General features: G+C 36.7%; 1 protein-coding gene across 1 annotated transcript; it reads right to left on the reverse strand.

Annotated features, from left to right (window-relative positions):
• Nucleotides 1-2,269: 2,269 nt before the first annotated feature.
• Nucleotides 2,270-19,102, reverse strand: LOC111046868 (tRNA selenocysteine 1-associated protein 1). The gene is given in 8 exon segments (XM_039420247.1): nucleotides 2,270-2,887; nucleotides 6,827-7,008; nucleotides 7,708-7,888; nucleotides 8,380-8,527; nucleotides 10,190-10,290; nucleotides 10,293-10,356; nucleotides 14,051-14,118; nucleotides 18,830-19,102. Coding segments are annotated over 7 exon segments (843 nt in total). The 5' UTR covers nucleotides 14,102-14,118; nucleotides 18,830-19,102; the 3' UTR covers nucleotides 2,270-2,771.
• Between the last annotated feature and the right edge of the window lie 1,733 nt (nucleotides 19,103-20,835).

Here is a 20,835-nt window from a genome sequence, read left to right on the forward strand (position 1 = left end):
CTGCTGGATGGAAGAATGATGGGGACGAGAAAGAGAGAGAGAGAGATGGATGAATGACGTGACTGGTGATCTGCGTGTGCTGGGCGTATCAACAACTGGCAGCAAAGATCCCAGAGAAGAGACGATTGGAGGCGTTGTGTTGAGTAGGCCAAGGTCCACCAAGGACTGTAGAGCCAACTTAAGTTAGTGAATAAGTCCCGTGATATACAATATTTTTCCTCCACCTAAACCAATATAAACGCTCTGCAATGGTCAAAGGCTATTATGAATATTGGCTTTCACTAGAACTGGCCATTAGTGGCTGGCGGCTACTAAAATTCCGTCTATTCCTATGAGAAGGGGTTTGTGGGATTCGAACGCTGCTAATGCCCCTGTTTAATGGCGTTTGTGCCATTACTGGCGGCTACTAATGGAAGCTAATACTATCCCTATGTGCAATTATTATTGGTTAACTAATCATTCATTATGAGCAATATCGGGGAGCGAGCTTCGCTCTGGAGTACAGAAGCATAAACAATTTATTACGAAAGAAGAAATTATAATAATATTCATACAGAAATGTTCTATCTAATAACAGTAAATTGAGATTAATTCCCAGAGGAATGCAAAAATGTCCCTCACAAAGGCCCAGTTGCACAAAAGCCGGTTAAATTTTAATCCTGATTAACTTCACGTGAACCAAATCAGAGAAGACCATTTCAAAAAGATGGATCTACTGGAATTAATCAGGATTAAAAATAACCCGGCTTTCTTGCAATCGGCACTAAGTACCTGATTGAATGATTACAAAAGTTCAACAGCTGAGTCATAATTTTGACACAGTCCCACACACATGAACTCGCTCACTCGCTTCCATCACCAACAGACGACGAAATAATTATTATCAGCTGTTTTTACAAGGATGAATAATAATTATTCTTTTAATGTCCTTCAGCGAGTTTTCCCAGGGATGAGACGTAGTGCAATCGAATCTTTATATTATAAACCAAACTATGTTCTGAATTTCGTGAGAATCGTTAGAGCCGTTTTCGAGATCCGGTGAAATACAAACATATAAACAGAAGTTGCTCATTTAATAGTATAGGATTTGCTCCAACATGACCTATAACCTTGCTACAAGCTACAATGGCATTTTTGCCCTTGTTGAATAGTTTTTAAATGAATATTAATCAAATTTCTACAATAAAACAATTTTAAGCGAAATTGTTTGATGTACAGTATTACATGCTTAAAGGTGCGTACAGATATACGCGCCGCGAACATGAGCAATTCACTTTTAATCAGCTGACTATTTATCTGAATTTTTACAGAAACGGTATAAGATATAGATATAAAAAGCTTGGCATCAGCTGATTAAAAGTGAATTGCTCATGTTCGCAGCGCGTAAATCTGTACGCACCTTTAGACAAACGCACACAGAAGCTGACATACGGAAAAAATGAAACTGCAGACGTGAGCAGACATAATATTATAGTGACAGTGACACACGGACGTCTGTGTCACGGACGGTCCAGCAACACCTGGGGAGTTTTTCTCCGTCCGTCTGCTGCCGTGTGCGTTCGCCTTTATAATATTAAAAGACTTCCAAAACTAATGACACTGTGCCCTCTATATTAGACCGATTTACATATGGATTTACATATTATGGATTCGCCCAAACAAAGTGCGGCGTTCCTATAATGACCAGATCGTATAATTATGTTTAAACTATTATATTTACTATTTAAATTTCAACAAAAAACTTGCTACAATAATTTATCGGAATTGCTTAGAAAGGCACAAGCCTTATGGACTGTCTTTGCTGCATCAACCGCGTGCAATCAGCAATATAATTACACATTATTACGAGGGCTATTCAGAAAGTAGATTACGTTTTTATATGTAGCGGCGGTGGGTGGGGCGAGCGCGGCCATTTTGGTGTCTGGGCGTTCCGCAGGTCAGTCGGCATTCAGCCGTGCTAGAGAGAGGTCAGCCGCGTTGCTCGATTCGTCACAATAACCTTTTGAAATGTGCGCTGCAATCGAAAATCCCGCCAGTTGTGAGGTGCAATCAGTTATAAGGTTTTTGTTAGCAAAATTTTTTTCTGTACTTAGTTTTTTTATAAAAAAAAACTACTTTCTGGATAGCCCTCGTATTTCAGTATCAACTACATAAGGCGGCCGATTTGAGGAAAATAGCGGTGATGGGTGAGTCTAGTTCACATGAAAATATACTTTAGAGAAGGATAGAAATTAATGAATAAAATACAAACTACAATGATTAAAACATATTTTTCTTCATAATTCATGGATATTTTATTCATTCATCAAAAAATTTAAATACTGTATTTAAGATAATCAAAATAAATTCCACGGAGCAAATAATTATATTTAAAATAATCGAAACATAAATGGTATTTAAAATAATCCTATCAAATTCCACGGAATAATGGTGGTTGGGTTTCTATCATAATAATATAAAATCAACTTGAACACGAAAGTACAGTAGAAATTAAAATTGTTTCACACTGAAGGTATAAAAACTAGGGTTTGAGTCTCAATCTCATTATTGTTCAGTGAGCGATTCAAACAAGTTGTCAAACACACTAGAGAATAACTAGAGATTACTTCTTGTAATCTCTACAAGTAGATTTCCTCTAAAGATTGTGAATAAGTGGAGATGTGAACAGTAGAGCACATCACATGATAATCAATTGACAATCGATGAATCGATCAATCGACAATCAATCAATCGATAATCAATCAATCGACAACCGATCAATTTACAATCAATCAATCGAGTATATTGACAGGCAGCCACTTGGAGCATTCCACAGCATCCCACAAGTTGTAATCGCGCTGGATCAATTCTCTATTCCAAGTATCGATGTCCAACTTGGTGTTATGCTCTGAAAACGATTAGAAAAATAAATTAAAAGATCTTAGTTCATTGATGAATTCTATTATCAACTCAATAGATGATAGCCCTACTTTGGACAATTAAGTTAACTAAATTCAGGAAAAGAAGAAGTTTTGGGCTTGCACCTGTTTTATTATTCCAATATTGTGATGTTTTAACCTAATAAATGAATATTAAATTGAATTTCTGGTATTCTGATAATATTATACCTGATAGTATTCTGAAAGTGTATTTTATTATTAAATTGGTTTCTGGATGATCTCATGAATCTCACAACTTTCCTTGCCGTTATGAAAATTGATCACTCGCGCATCTCAAGTCTACTATTCAAAGATATGAGACAGCTGGTGATAGGTCAATAACGCTGGAAACACACGAGGTCTGCTATCTCTTCGTAGTGAATGATTTAATAGAACCAACAGTTGCCAACAGATTGCAATTTAATAATCACATTTTCTCGGATTTCAAGCTTATTTTCAATTCTAGGTGGAAATGTTACTGGACATTAATTGCAGAGATTTTCATGCTCAATCTTTTCCACTTAAAATTTTCTGTTTAAAATGTATATTAAGGCTGATAATTGAGAATCTAAAATCAAACTTTGCATAGATGGGGCAAAGCTCCTGAAATTTTTACAGATATGGGACTAGCGTCAGTTGATAGATCTTATCAATGACTTTTTTAGGTATAAATTTGATCAAAATCGTTGGAGCCGTTTTCGAGAAAATCGCGAAAAACCCTGTTTTTGACAACATTTTCGCTATTTTAGCCGCCATCTTGGATTGCATTTGATCGAAATTGTTCTTGTCGGATCCTTATAGTGTAAGGACCTTACGTTCCAAATTTCAAGTCATTCCGTCAACTGGGAGATGAGATATCGTGTACACAGACGCACATACACTCATACACACACACACACACACACACACACACACACACACACACCACACACACACACACCACACACACACACACACACACAACACACACACACACACACATACAGACCATACCCAAAAACATTTTTTCGGACTCAGGGGACCTTGAAACGTATAGAAATTTAGAAATTGGGGTACCCTAATTTTTTTCGGAAAGCAATACTTTCCTTACCTAATCAGCCAGTTAATATGTCACTGTTTTGCATTCTCCAATTGTCTTAGTCATGTAGATTAGGGTGTTCAGTTAATTGTAATAAAATAGAGAAGGTTAGCATTATCAGATATCTTGGAGTAATGTTGATCAGCATTTAAAGTGGGATGTACATTTGTCGCAGCTTACTACACGATCTAGAAAACTTCTTTATTTATTTGTGAAATTACGTTCTGTTTTGCCTATGAAAGTCATGAAGATAGGGGTATTATGCACTGGCACAGCCATTGCTCCAATATGGTATTTGTGGGTTGGGGTGGTGCATACAAATGTTCTAAAACCAGTAAAAACAATACAAAATTTAATATTAAAAATTATTCTGAAAAAGAATAGAATGTATTCAACAAGATTGGCTTTTTTGGAATTTTCAGTTCTACCGATTAGACAGATATACCTGAAACACATCATATTATATTATAAGAAGCTATCACTTTTTCATTCATTAATAGAACGGATTGTGCTATTACAAGACGGGAGGAGTCAGGTCTGGTTACTGTTCCTAGATTATTGACTACTACGTGGTCAGCGTAGCTTCATATATTTATCTCCATTATTTTGAATATCTTCCAAGTAATTGAGAGGTTTACTCGCCCAAAAAAAACTTTGAACTACATTTGAAAAGTATCTGGTTAGATCTCATGGCTGGGATAGTGCCGAGAATTTCTGGATTACATTAGTATAGTAATTATTCCAATGAATAGATTTCATTTTGTACCACATCGTATTCATGTTATACACTAGGCTAGGCAATATCAGGTCATTATTATAATTTATTATAATTTACAAATTTTGTTGCATCTAAACATATTGTATGTAATATATTGATCTATTATAGCATCACTGATTTATCTTGTTATTGAAAGGATTTGATTTTAGTTGTTAATGTATATACTGTAATGTTAATTAATAATAAGTAAGTAGTCAAAGTACGGCTGCTCCTTCCCCAAGCTCGAGCTGCTCTTTTGGGAAGTAGTTCCTTATGTTTATTTGTATTTCCTATTGATTCATTTTGTTGTTATATTTCTAAATTGTGAATTATTGTAATGCTTTTTCAAGGAATAAATAAATAAATAAATAAAATATTGTAATAGGGCAAGGAAAGTAAAAAGTAGGCTAGCCAAAATACAGTGAAACACAAACTATGTTGGGAATACATGCGAAATTGTATTTGTTCAAATGAATAGAATAGAATGACTTTCATTTGATGACGTGGCGAAGTTTGGACAGCAATGTCCACTTAACCACGAATGTTCGAATGCCAATTAATATGAAATAATTTTCAAACTAGTAGTTCTGTGAACAGTAGACCTCACGCAGTATTCTCATCCACAAGTACCTTATTGAAACTATAGACCTTATGGAAATACATCAATAGACTGGCTTCTCCACACATCTGTGTAATCACTTGTCAGCTGATTTATGATGAATAATTCTATAGTCTGATTTTTACTCTAATATTGGCGTATGGAGGAGGCTCCTTTTCCCTTCCATATTATCCTTGAAATGCAAAATTTCCAAAAACCTTGTATATACGTCGCGCAATTAAATAAGGAACATACTCGTCAAATTTCATAAAAATCTATTACCGCGTTTCGCCATAAATGCGCAACATATAAACATTTAAACATTCAAACATTAAGAGAAATGCAAACCGTCGACTTGAATCTTGGACCTCACTATATTCCTAAATAAATGCTGTCAACCACCCCGAAGACTACTGCTACTGCAAATATTGACAACAGGGTGAACAGCTAGAAGGAAATTTGATGAGAGCTACTATCCAAAAAATTGTTGCCAACCCGGGAATCGAACCCGATTCCTCCTATTTGCCGGATGGGAGTTTGAGCCGGATTCAATTTCTGGGCTGGCCAATAAATTTTGGATGTCGAATTTCCTTCTAGGTGTTCTCCCAGTTGTCAATATTTGCAGTAGCTGAAGTCTTCGGGGTGGTTGAAAGCATTTAATTTGGAATTTTGTTTTATAACTAATACAATTTGAACTTGAAAAAAGCATATGCTTTTCAGAAATTTTAGATATGCGAACCAGGCTATATTCGAATTTAATAGGTGTGTAACCTGAAATATATACGATTTGTTTTATTCTAGGCAAACCTAGGTTTAAAAACGCTAGCAATAATAGCTAATATGTAGCGCTTCCCACTTTACCCTAAGAACAGCTTCAATCTCATTTCATCTACTAAATTTTTAGTAATAGATTATTTATTATTATTCTTATTGGATGCTACCCATGAGATTGTCATCAACAGTTTTAAGAATGGTCAAGGTCACTTGAAATATTTTCAAAGAATACTTCTATAAGCATACTTGAAGAGAAGCTAAGCATTTATACACTACAAATTTCCTTACTAAAGCTTTTTCAAGATGTCTTGAAATCGTACTTTGAAATTTCTCATGTGGATTCAATATTAAATATTCATAATTTGGTGAATTATATGATAATTTGGCTATCAATGAAGCATATTATCTTCTCTAGCAAGTAATAAAATCACGACATGAATCTGATATTAGTTTAAAAAAAACAGTTTTATTTTTGTCAAATTCAAATTTTTATAAACTTCTTCATCAGAAATGCAGTTTTGTGTTGAAACAAACACATCTTCAGCTGTACTGATGCATCAACATGAAACTGCAGTTCTGATAGTGAATTTGACAAAAACTGTGTTTTTTAAATCATGGAGAAGTTTCAAAATAGCAATGCATATTCTACAAGTGATATTAGTTTATTCATGATATTAAATTCTCTTTGATTCGAAACTTACCTATTAAATCCATATCATCTTCTTTTTGAACAGAAGTTTCAATGATATTTATAGTAGCCATCTCGGTAGCAAAATTATAGTGGACTGGATCTCTGAAACTATTTTGCCAGGCTGCATATTTGTTCCAGTAGGACTTTTCAAATCCGTAGGCTGAGTTTTGCGATGAGCTATTTCCAGAGCCACTGTTAACAGAATATATAATAGAATAGAATGACTTTTTTTATTTATTATTGACGTGGCGAAGTTTCGACAATAATGTCCACTCTACCACTTAACCACGTCGTTAGCAGAAAATACAAATACAATATAAAAATTTGAAGAGATCATAAAAAAGAATATGAGCTCAATGAACTAGAGTTTGTTTTCTCAAGAACTATCAACAGTAGGCTACCCGAAAATTTTGGAATCAAATATACAGACGAGCAGGGTATCTCAGGAACCCAGGGGTCCAGGGAGTAAAATGTAAATAGATACTAGAGAATCTAAGAGGATGGTATTATCTTTGATAGAGAAGTAAAAAAATATGTATTCACTCATTTATCAACAGAACCACGAATCACAATAATATAGAAGACAACAGGACTGAACCCAAAAACTCTCTCTCTCTCAATTTGATGGATAGAAGTCTCTAACAATAAGGTTATGATTTCACTTTGGTCAACATTTGGTCAATTTTCTCTAAAAAGTAACAAAAACTAAGAGTTTTAAATTTTGACGTATTAAACTAAATGAAGAACAAAATATAACACTCAAATCACCATCAAAATTCTAGAGTCATTTCACAAAATTAGAGCCAGAAAAACACTATTCACTGGTAAATGGCCAGGATGATATTTTAATATAAATATCTAAAAAAATATGTAACTTATTAATTACCTTACTATATACGGTATATCTTTTTGCCCACATTAGGCTGGGAGTTGAGGGAGGATGATACTTTCAACGGCCTGGTTCCAAGGCCTTTGAATCCATTCATATGATTCAAACAATGCTTCTGTTCATCTTCACTGCTGAACTTTATGTGAGCGATGCCTTTGCTGTATCCCGTCAAGTCAAGAATAACTGGAAAAAGGAGCTGTTTATTAGTGTCAATTCAGCCGCCAATTTTTTCAATCAATTTTCAAATGCACATTTTACTGAAATGATTGTTATCAGAAAAACACTCAACTATTTTTTGAATATTTACATAGATATTAGATTGAGATCTATTAGTCCTAAATATGTTAATGACGTTAGTGACTTCACTTTTCACAATCCCATTCAGAGTACATGAATGTTTACTCCAATTGGTGTAGGAGCCCTACCTGTGTTGACGTCACACGAATGCACTATGGCTTTGTTTACGGAGGTAGTGCTGAGGGTCGTTTTCAGAAATGATTGTTGAGGCGTTCTCAGTGAAGTTCAGTTTGATAAGTAATCATTAAGTAGTTTTTCAAGTCGACTTTGAGCTATTTTTCAACAGGATATTGGCCTAATGAATTCAACTCAGTCAAGCCAATTTGTCTCTGAATACAGTCTTGGATTACATTACTCAATGCATAATTGTTACCCACCTTTAGCTTGTGTAACAGTTTTATAACGGGAAGAGAATGTTTTCTGTAGAATATTATCGTCAACATCCGGGGATAGATCGTACAGCCAAACATTATAACTTGGTAGAAGATTTTTCACTCCAACTGTACTCAAGAAGAACTTTGCCGGCTGTAAATTATAAACAAAATTGAGAGAGAACAAAAAATAAGATATGCGATTGAAATTCATTCTTTCATTTAACATAATAATGATAGCGTAACAGATAATAACATTGTTTGAACATTTTACTGATTTACTAGTTTGTTACTGATTGAATCATCAACTAGTTGATTTATTCAAGATTCCTGTGGAATTTAATCAACTATAATTCTTAAGCGAAGATTGTAGACTGTAGTCTATTACAGTATGAATCTTATTATTGTAGTCGAATATAGCCTATTAGACTAGGCTAATAGACTTAGCCTATAGCCTAATAGACTTCAGCCGATTCACTATAGTAGTCGCTTAGGAATTTGGACCTTAAATAATCTCACAAAAACAATGAAGCTCGAATAACACATAAATGGTCATAATACTTGAGTTTGTATAAGGGTACAAACACACTGAGGGCAGAGCGGTGGGGACTTGGCGTGGCCACAGTGTTCATGATACTCACAGAAAGCGTCAAGGGCCTAGAAACTGGCGTTGTCTAAGTTTGCACGGACATCACTTTGTGAGAATAATTACTTCAAGTATTGGATATTAGCTAAGCGTACTAGGTCAGAGTAGGTTAATGAAATAAACTTAGATCGTCAACTATTTGGTGAATATCACCATCTGTTTAATGTGTTAAGAAAACATGAGTCTCGATTTTTTGAGTACAATGTCAACTTCAACCTTTGGTTATATTTTGACGAGAGTGAAGCCTGATTTGGTAAAACAAGTCACTAAGTGGAGGAATCCTATATCTGCTGAAGAAAGACTTATAATAACACTAAGGTAACCTTTTTTCATTAGAAATAAACTTTCAAACTATACTCCATTCAAAACTCTACTGGCAGCATTAGTCTTATGGCAATGCAATTTCTTATGTGAATAATAGTTTCTTATATGAATAAGATTAGGAATAAGTAAAACAAAAATTTACTAGATGGTGAGAGAATTGGTGAATTTTTAAAATGTCATAAGAATGAAATAAATTAGAATAGCCTTACTTTTGATTTCAAAGTGAAATAAATAAATGTTCTCTTTTGAATAATCAAATAAACATTAAAGGGGAATTTTTATTTTTGCTGGTGATGCCTAGATTTTATATTTTATTTTAATTATTCAAGTATATGTATGAGTAATTATGTTTATTTAATTATATTTTTAATGATATGTCATATTATAAAGAGTTTGTAATATGTTTTGAATATTCTAATTGGCAATAAATGAAATTGAAATTTGGGCAAATATTGAATTATATACTAGTGTACTAGATGGTGGGAGAATGTAGTAGAACAAGTAGTACATATTATGTACAAGAGTAGACCAGACTAGACGCTCCGCTTGTAGACGCTCCAAAACAAACGAACAAACAAGCTCGTTTGTTTTTTGGAGCAGGGGCGCTCCGCGAGTAGACGCTTCCAGTGTGATGCATATCATTTCTTGACATGATATTGTTCACGACGCTCCGCAACGCCCCGCTCCGCTCCGCCTTCAGTATGTTTGTACCCTAATATGTAAATCTAGCAATACTACAAAAAGAACATGTATTGTCAATAAGAGATGTATTATAAAATCTGTAGAAGAATAAATTGAATAAAGCGCATACTTACTGGAACAGAATTTGGGATCAACTTCCATTCAATTCTTCAAAACCTTTTTTGCTTCTTCCTCACTTGCAAAATGAACAAAGCAATATCCAGGAGGTTCAGTGATCTTCTTCCTCTTGCCCAATTTCACTAAGACGGTCTATGTCCCATTTTCAGAAATGCAGTCACTATAAATGTTTCTGTCATGTAAGGCTTTATAATCTGTAAAAATAAATAAGTCACTATGAATATTTCTGTCGTGTAAATCCTATTGTACACTCCGATTTACACTCAGTTATTGGTAAACATGGTAGCGCGTTTCAATTATTGCAACAGTATTTGTACATAGGTCTACACAGTGTGTACGTTCTGTGTACAGTAAATTGTTCCAGTTCCAATGTGCCTGACCCTTTTAAAAGATGATAAAAAAGATAATTTTGAATAAAATTTAGAATTTAGAAATAGGCCGACACATCTAGAAAAACCTGAGTCTATACCTAATTCATGCAGGTGAACGGGCTAGAGTCAAGAAAACTTCAATTAATCTTGCCATGCCGATTTACTAGGTTTCTACTATAAACTAACACAACACTTTGAAATAATTAAAAAAAAAATACAAACAACTTCAATAAACATTGGCAACTAAAATCGAACAACAGAAACAACAATGTCATGTTACTTTGTTGACATTCTTCATCTGATTCGGGGGCGCATACTATCCCCGTTTAGATAGCAATACGTCACAAAACCAAACAAGATCAGTCATAAAAAACCAATTAATTTCAACATGAAATTACTCAAGAAAGAAAAAACCCGTTGAACCCAAATTTCGTCGATAGTAACCCATATAACCCATTTCATAATAATTTTGAATCCCCACTTTTGATTGACATCCTCGAATGAACCTTTGTTTCACTACACTGCACTTTCGTTGGTCTGTTGCTTTATCGTCGGGGTTACAGTACCTTGTTTTTGGCGGTGAACTTTACCGATTGAATTTGGCTTGACGGCGACGTCCTCTTACGTCCCTAGACCTGTCGTCTGAACGGGTGTCTTGAAGCGGTGTTACATAAAGTTGCGGAACCAAAGGGGTGGTACATAAAGTTGGTTTGGGGACACACATGAACCGCTTAGCGGTTATTTGAAGAAAACAATTATTCATACATGATGAAGACACACAATTAAACTTTTCAGGACATGGCACTACTAGAAAATTTAAACTTTAATAAAAATAAACTAGCTCCTACATTAACTAATGATATAAACTGCCCAAAAGGGCGAAACATAGTGACTACATCTTTACTCTCGTAGTGCTCCTAGCAAAGTGTCCTCCGAAACGTAATCTGGTCTCGCGGCTGGGGAATCCCCCCACTACGTATTTAGAAACAGGTCTCCTATTGGGCGAAGGGAATCAATTGACCAATCGTCGCTTGGCTTCTAGAGCCTTTGGACCAAATAGTAACTGCAAAATCGGTAGTTTGTTATAATTTCAATGCTTGCTGTTTTCCAGCTTATCGCACTCTATGTCGCGACAGGAAGGCTAAGGTTTAGAGATAATTCCATAATCTACATTCCTCGACAACTCGGAGCCACAATTTTTAAATATCTATCATGGGAAACTCGAAGTCATGGCCGTTCATAATAGAGAGAGAGAAAATAATTTATTTCGCTAACTCACAATAATGGCTCTAGTCTATTGCGTATTAAATTTACTATTATAACTTGGAAAAAGGCCTGAATTAAAAATAGTGCTCGGCACACAATCGTGAATTGTTTCATCACGTGACTAGTGCAAAATGTTCTCATGGAACGCCATTTCAAAATCGTTGGTTCAAGCTTTTGGCGCGCACATATAAAGTTGATTTACACTAAAATGTGTCGTTTAATAAAGGCGTGAATGAAGAAAGGCTGTTTTACAAACTTACGTCTAGAAGAGTGTGCATTTCTTTTATTCCATTGCTCTCAAATTTTTATAGAGAAAAATTCATTTATGAATGGTTATCAAACATCATATGTTGGTATGTATTCTATAGCTATGCTATGGTAAACAAACTATCAGCGCATGCGCAGAGAAGCAAGCAGACTACAATAATTGACCAATGACAGCTCAGATAGTTGGAACTGTACCAGGTCGGACAATTTACCACGCTTCGACTGTGGGCAGGATTTTGGAACTGGAACTGGTTTCTGGTACAGAATCTGTCAAAACTCTTCCATGGAACGCGAACTTTTCACCTGGTAAATGTGAATCGGACAATTTACCACATTCCATGTACACAGAACGGGCCCAGTATTTTCTCAACATTAATTTTGGCCGAACACCAAGATAGTGGTTTACAAACAGGACACATGTATCTGGTTACGTGAGACTCCTTCAAAATTCTAAAATTTTTACAGTATTATTTTACTCAAATAATACTGCACCTTGATTTTTAATATGAATTTTTACTCTGAATAACACACAAGTATAACATACACATAAATGACAAAATACGCAAATTGAGAAAACGCATTCTTACACCAAGTAATGATTTACTTGGAGTTTTATATTAGCTGAGCTGTTAGGTCAGAGTGGGTTAGATAGTGCCAATGGTAGCATAATCAAAAATATTATGATGTGATTATTCACACCAGCAAGTAAGAGAGACTCATGGATTTGTAGAGGGAATGGACATAGTTCACTATAACGAAAAGAGTGAAAAAGTTTCATTATACAAAATATAATTATAATGATATGATAAGGAAATAATAGGTTTAAAAGAGCTGAAAACTGTCATTTTGGGTTTTCACACAAATACAGTAACTCGAACACTATGCGTCTTAAGCCGTGTCCACACTGAACAAATGTTCGGCAAACATGTTTGTTGAGGAGCTCAGGGACAAACATTTTTAAATTTTGGACAATCATTGTTTGTCAACAAAAAATTACTGTTTCCAAACATTTTCAGTGTTTGACAGCTGTAAAACATAAAACCTGTTCTCCTCACTTAAAAATATTTTGTTTGGTGACGCGTCCACACCGGCCACGGGCAAACATTGTTTTTCAAACATGAAAAATTTGCCCAAACTGTTTCAACAAACACGTTTGTCGAGCATTTGTTCAGTGTGGACACGGTTTTACGGACATAAAGCTACATACAAGCTTAACGCTTAGAAAATTTCCTACAAGATTTTTCATATATTTTATGGATTTCAAGATATCTGTTCTTTAATGAATGATATGAAAAAAAATACGTTTTCCTCCATTTTTTGCATTATATAGTTTTAATGATTTATGGAAAAATTTATGTTGATTATGAGCTTGTAGAGCATTAGATTTTCTCCAGTTTTATGTATAACTTTACAATTTCACGCATTTCCAACTACTGTTGCAGCAGTTTTAGTCTTGAGTTTGAAATCTTCACTTTTGCAACAAAAATAAGTTTTATTGTTGAGTGTGAAATCTTTACTTTTGCAACAAAAATGAGTTTTATTGTGAGTGTGAAATCTTCACTTTTGCAACAAAAATGAGTTTTATTGTTGAGTGTGAAATCTTCACTTTTGCAACAAAATATTTTATTGTTGAGTGTGAAATCTTCACTTTTGCAACAATAGATCAATATTGACAAAGGAATTACAAGGGAGTGTTGGGAACACAATTTTTGGCTTTGCAGCTTTGTTGGGACTAGTTAGGAGGTGAACATGTCAATATTACCTTTCCCTACCCATAGCGTTAAAGGGGATAAATTACTGGAGGAACCGAGGTTTCTGGAACTCTAGAATCCAGAGGTAGGTTTATCCTGGTAGCTCCAGGGCTAAACATTATAGATAAACTCAGGTGATTCGGAGTTTTACCCCGAAAAATTAACCTGGTAAATAGAATAATAAGAAATATTGATCAAAGAATACATCAGTCAAAAGATTATATTTTACTTACGCCACCCATCCACACTATTCGACCAGGATTGGCCGATGGATTGAACGACATCTTTGGTTATTCCACTCCTGAAAAATAGAATTTCCATCAATTTTACACTTAGCCTATGCTGGAGGTTGAATGATAATCTCTATTTTACATGGTGAGGTTGAAAACTCATAACTTAATCTATTTCTGATCTCCTAAGATTTAGAGAAAAGGAAACTTTGACAGAGTCAAAATCAATAATATGAGATGATACTTTTAAAAAAGTAAAAAATGGCATTTGATTCTGAAACTTCCGGATCGTTCCTTCGTTAAGCCATCGTTCCTGGCTGCCTAAAAATGTCATTGGTTAGGTCATTTCAGAGACCCCGAAACTCATAAGGTGCGATCTGAAAGCTCTGACATCAGACCTAAACCAGCCAGGTCACAAGATATCATCATTTTCATTAATCTGAAACTAAATGAATGAAAACAAAATGTAATCATATTATTCAAGTTATATGAGACTAGGGATCGCTTAGACCGCTGCTATTTCTCATATAAACTAATGATTTTCATAGAGAAATTGATAGTAGAAATAGCTGTTACCTTATTGCTGACGAAATTTCCAATTTATCGAGACCTATTCCCGGATATTCCTGTATAATCATAGCACCTGGATATATCAACAGGCCTACAGACGCAATCGTTATCAATAAGGACCAACCACATTAAGCGTTTTTTCAGGCGCCAACCCAATTAGCCAATCGGAGAGCTTCCTTTTAAACACTTAATATGGTCTGGCCCTAAGAATGATAAATACTCCACATGAATCAGACCCTCAGAAGGTCAAGAGCAAACGACAAGTGAAAAAAGTAAATTCCTACCCACCTCGCCTGAATATATCTTTCAAGCCGTCAATGGGCCTTACGACTGCTGTCATACTTTAGCCGTGACCGACAGTTTAACCTGCCCATCCGATAACAGTTCTCAAATCACAATCCGGGAGTGACCTGGTTAAAAAACTTCTGGTAATGAGAGGGTTTGAACCGGGATCTCTAGGTTGCTACGCAAGCACTCTATCCACTAGACCACGGATCACTCAAACAATAAATATCAAATTATATTATAAAAGGTATAATTGAGCTCATAATTGTCCCACTTACCAAATGTATTAGCATAATTATGTCTGTCTCAATGAATATTTCCAGACCAGCTAAAATTGGTAAAACTTATGCCTGTGTTAAAAAAGGGAGATAGGGGTGACCCTAATAATTAAAAGCCCATTTCAATATTGCCAATTTTGTCCAAAATATTTTAAATGGTGATAGCTGAGCAACTCTATGCATTTTTTGAGTTAAATGATCTGTTTACAGGTACGCAGTTTGGCTTCAGAGTGAGGAAGTCAACGGTGGAGGTTGTTTAATATATTGTTGTCAAGGTTCATGTGGGTTTTGAAAAGGGAGGCCTTGCTGGGCTTACACTGTGTGACCTCAGCAAGGCATTTGACACTCTGAACTGTGCTACTCTATCGGCAAAGCTCGCTTCCTTTGGAATTGGTGACAGTCCTCTGAAGCGTCTATGCTCCTACCGGGAGGGACGTGCACAGATAGTCCAGGCAAATGGTGTGATGATTCAAGTTAGATCAGTGAGTTGTGAGGTTCCGCAAGGCTCTGTACTGGGGCCTCTCCTGTTTCTGATTTTGATGTTGCCTTTTCCAGAAACAGGACAGTGGTGTGCTATGCCGATGACACCGCAATGGCTGACCTGGGCAGAATGATGTGTGCTTCTGAGAGGGCTGTTGCAGACTGGTTTCGGGAAAATCTTTTCCTTTTCAATGGCGAGAAGACCCAAAAAATGTGCTTGGCCTAAGGAATGGTGTGCTATACGATTTTTCTCCAGTGAAGCTCCTTGGCTTCATTCTGGTTAGAAGAAGCTTTCCTGGGATGGGCAAATTCAGGTATTCTGCTGCAGACTCAAAAGGGTGCTCTTCTTGCTCAGGAGCCTGAGAAGTTGTATACTAGAGGCCCATCTCCGCATGTGCTATTTTGCCTTCTTTCAAAGTGTGATGGCATCACCATGGTTGGTGCCTCTGAGGTAAAAGATATACTGCTGGTGCCGAAAAAGACCATCCGGATTCTTTGTGGAGCAGACTTTTTAGCACATTTTAGGCCTCTCTTTGTGAGAAAAGATTCTCACAGTTTTCAATCTCTCCATTACAGGTCATCTATAAAGGCCTTCCACAATGCCCATACTTTGCCTAGCAGGGGTGATGTGCATGTCCATGGCACCAGAAACAGGCTGAAACGTGCTATAATGTAAATAAGGGAAGACCCAGAACAGCCTCATCCACCAGCCAGACAGAATTTTGGACAAGCTGCCAGTATCAGCCAGGAGTGTCTGCTTGGACAGTTTTGAAGAGGAGACTGAGAGCTTTCTCTAAAGGAGTTTTATGTTTTTGATTGAGACTGTGAGTAGTTCTTCTTGTCTTAGTCTTGCTGCTTGGTATGTTTTGTTGCATGTTTGTGTTAGTGTTTGACTTTTATTCTTTTACTTGACCTGCATCAAGGCAGTTTTTATTGTTCTTGACTTGTTCACTTGTGGACATACCAATGTAGTATGACCACGCCATAAACAAAAACACCTTACTTATAATTACAAAACAATAGAGATAGTGAAGTTGGCCCGTAATAACTAGGACAATACTATTTTAATAATCGCAAATAAAAATGTCTTATCATCAATGAATAAAAAATATTTTAAATTGTGATAGCTGAGCAACTCTATGCATTTTTTGAGTTAAATGATCTGTTTACAGGTACGCAGTTTGGCTTCAGAGTGAGGAAGTCAACGGTGGAGGTTGTTTAATATATTGTTGTCAAGGTTCATGCTGGTTTTGAGAAGAGAGGACTTGCTGGGCTTACACTGTGTGACCTTAGTAGGCATTTGACACCCTGGACCATGCTACTCTATCGGCAAAGCTCGCTTCCTTTGGAATTGGTGACAGTCCTTTGAAGCGTCTACGCTCCTACCGGGAGGGACGTGCGCAGATAGTCCAGGCAAATGGTGTGATGATTCAAGTTAGATCAGTGAGTTGTGAGGTTCCGCAAGGCTCTGTACTGGGGCCTCTCCTGTTTCTGATTTTGCCTTTTCCAGAAACAGGACAGTGGTGTGCTATGCCGATGACACCGCAATGGCTGACCTGGGCAGAATGATGTGTGCTTCTGAGAGGGCTGTTGCAGACTGGTTTCGGGAAAATCTTTTCCTTTTCAATGGCGAGAAGACCCAAAAAAGTGTGGTTGGCCTAAGGAATGGTGTGCTATACGATTTTTCCCCAGTGAAGCTCCTTGGCTTCATTCTGGTTAGAAGAAGCTTTCCTGGGGTGGGCAAATTCAGGTATTCTGCTGCAGACTCAAAAGGGTGCTCTTCTTGCTCAGGAGCCTGAGAAGTTGTATACTAGAGGCCCATCTCCGCATGTGCTATTTTGCCTTCTTTCAAAGTGTGATGGCATATGTTATCACCATGGTTGGTGCCTCTGAGGTAAAAGATATACTGCTGGTGCCGAAAAAGACCATCCGGATTCTTTGTGGAGCAGACTTTTTAGCACATTTTAGGCCTCTCTTTGTGAGAAAAGATTCTCACAGTTTTCAATCTCTCCATTTACAGGTCATCTATAAAGGCCTTCCACAATGCCCATACTTTGCCTAGCAGGGGTGATGTGCATGTCCATGGCACCAGAAACAGGCTGAAACGTGCTATAATGTAAATAAGGAAAGACCCAGAACAGCCTCATCCACCAGCCAGACAGAATTTTGGACAAGCTGCCAGTATCAGCCAGGAGTGTCTGCTTGGGACAGTTTTGAAGAGGAGACTGAGAGCTTTCTCTAAAGGAGTTTTATGTTTGTGATTGAGACTGTGAGTAGTTCTTCTTGTCTTAGTCTTGCTGCTTGGTATGTTTTGTTGCATGTTTTGTGTTTGACTTTTATTCTTTTACTTGACCTGCATCAAGGCAGTTTTTATTGTTCTTGACTTGTTCACTTGTGGACATACCAATGTAGTATGACCACGCCATAAACAAAAACACCTTACTTATAATTACAAAACAATAGAGATAGTGAAGTTGACCCAGTAATTACTAGGACAATACTTTTTTAATAATCGCAAATAAAAATGTCTTATTTATCAATGAATAAAAAATATTTTAAATTGGATAAATAATAATGCCAATATTTAAGTATGAGTAATCCGTCAATCCCGGTAAGTGATTGTGGGATTTCCAGGTAACTTACCAGAATTGAGCCGGGATCCGGGATTGACATCACTTATCCACTTTAAATCTAGAGTCAGTTTTATTAAAACAATAATCAATTGTAGGTAGTATGATATAATACTAATTACTTTCTTTTTGAAATGCAATTTTATTTAAGCTAAATACAAATTAAAGTATGTTACCGGTACCTTTTTTGACGTACAGTATTTTTCTTATTTTTAAATGAAGAAGGGTATCTTGATATCTCGTACAACGAGATATAGGCCTAGTTGAAGACATAAAAAATAAACTTTATTTGTCTTTATTTCATATTTTTTCAAATAACTTACTCATCTAAATGAAAAACATATTTTTCTAACCTCAAAATTATTCCATTTATTTAGGCTAAAGGTCTGTAGGCTACTAACCTACTCCTTCATAAGATAAGAAAAAGCTACTGCACAACTTGAATAAAATTATGTAGTAATAGGAACAGAATGTATAGAATGATATCAAAATTACTTGAAAAATATATTAATTAAAAAATAAACAAATTGATTATTTACCTTTCACAAATTAGGCAACAGACTCAACACTCACAACTCACTCTCACTCTTGACTTAACTTTTGACAAATGAGACTGTCTCTCTTGAGGAAATTAAGACGTCAGCATTCAACGCTCAAGCTGAAGGTGGACGTTTACTCAATTACAAAAATGACAATAATAATAATATTATTCTAGAATTTTCAAAATTATATAAAAATTTTAGAGAATACCAAAATAATATCTATTTATGAGCTATCTATATGAGGATTATGAACGCCCTGAATGTATTTCCCACGTCTTCAAAATGCTTAGCCCATGGAATTTTAAGCGAAACTTACATTAGTCAAGTTTCCTCTAAATGTGTAAAAACTTAAAACACATTTGTTTCAAACAAACTAGGAGAAAACTACTTGACCAATGCACGGATTATATAGAAGGAATTCTTTTCTGTGGCTATAAAAAAAAATAATGTGATTGCCTCTTAACCAATTCTTTATGCGCAGGTGCAGAAATTCCTCGAGTCAGAACGATTAGGGCTAACCTAAATGCCATGTTTTCTTGTTTTGTCGTTCTGAAGCTCCTGTCGTCCAAGTTCTTCACACTGTCAGGTAAGGCGTTGTAAATCCTCAGGGCTAGTATTGGGAAACAATCCTTCTTCTTACTCAGCCTGCAGAAAGGGATGTCTATTTTCGCTTTTCCTCTGGTGTTGTAGGAGTGTCTGTCTTCTCTTCTTGTGAGCAAGTGGAAATTATCCCTTGCGTGCAACAGGGAGAGCCAGATATATTGATTGTATACCGTGAATATTCTCAGCTTGATAAAGATGGGTCGGCAGTGGTCCAAGTATCCCGCCGAATCTAGGATTCTTAGAGCCTTCTTCTGCTGGAGCAGTACATCTTTACAGCCTGGAGCGTGCCCCCATAACTGAAGTCCATAGTTGATATGGCTATGAAACATAGCAAAATACACCTCCACCAGATGCTTCCTGGAGATTAATGGCTTCAGACGTCTCAGTAGGTACATCACTCTGGCTAGTTTCCTACAGATGTTATCAATGTGGCTACTCCAGCCAAGTTTAGCATCCAGTGTAAAACCCAGTAGCTTCACTTCTGTGAGATCGTCAAGCTGCTCCCGAACAAGAGTGCATGTTGTCTCCTGGGTTTTGCTTTCATTAAGCATCAGCTCATTGCTGGTGAACCACTGCTTCGCCTGCTCAAAAATATCTGCTGCCAACCTCTTGGACAAATCTGGTGCTCTACCCCTTGCGAAAATAGTGGCATCGTCAGCAAACATGAGGATGTTGCCCATAAATCCAAGGTCATTTATCATTACCAGGAACAAAACAGGACCAATCACTGAACCTTGTGGCACTCCGTGACGAACCCGTAGTGGACCTGAGTTCGCTCCATCAAGGTAAGAACCTGCCTCCTATCGGAAAGGTAGGCTCTGAAGGTGGCAAGGACTGGACCGCGCACTCCATAAGCAGCCAGTTTCTTGAGGAGAATATCGTGTGAAACACACTCAAAAGCCTTGCTCAAGTCCGCCAGAGCAAGAGACACTGAGTCACCCGCCTCAAAAGAGTTGAGGATCTCAGCAACTAGCTGTGATACCGCAGTGACCGTTGACTTTCCCTGCCTGAATCCATGCTGGGCGTTTGTAAATAGGTCTCTTCTTTCAAAGTAGAGAACCAGCTGCTTCTTCATGCACACCTCAAAAATCTTTGCCAGAGCTGGAATAATTGAGATGGGCCTGTAGCTACCCATGTCTGATGGATCTCCCTTCTTGAAGACAGGTACAGTTCTGGCAAGCTTCAGAGCAGAAGGGAAATAGCCTGCCTCTAGGCAAAAGTTCAAGACAATGCTGAGGGGGTGAGCAATCTCCTCAATAATAGCTTTCAATAGGTCAACTGACACACCATATATATCCTGGGTACTTTTACCTTTGAAACTCTTTACCATCAGAATGATATCGTCTGCTGTTACCGGGTCCCACCTATCAAAGACTGTGTTGTGATTTCCTGGCACGTGG

The sequence above is a fragment of the Nilaparvata lugens genome, chromosome 2, assembly GCF_014356525.2.
Source record: "Nilaparvata lugens isolate BPH chromosome 2, ASM1435652v1, whole genome shotgun sequence".
Taxonomy (NCBI): domain Eukaryota; kingdom Metazoa; phylum Arthropoda; class Insecta; order Hemiptera; family Delphacidae; genus Nilaparvata; species Nilaparvata lugens.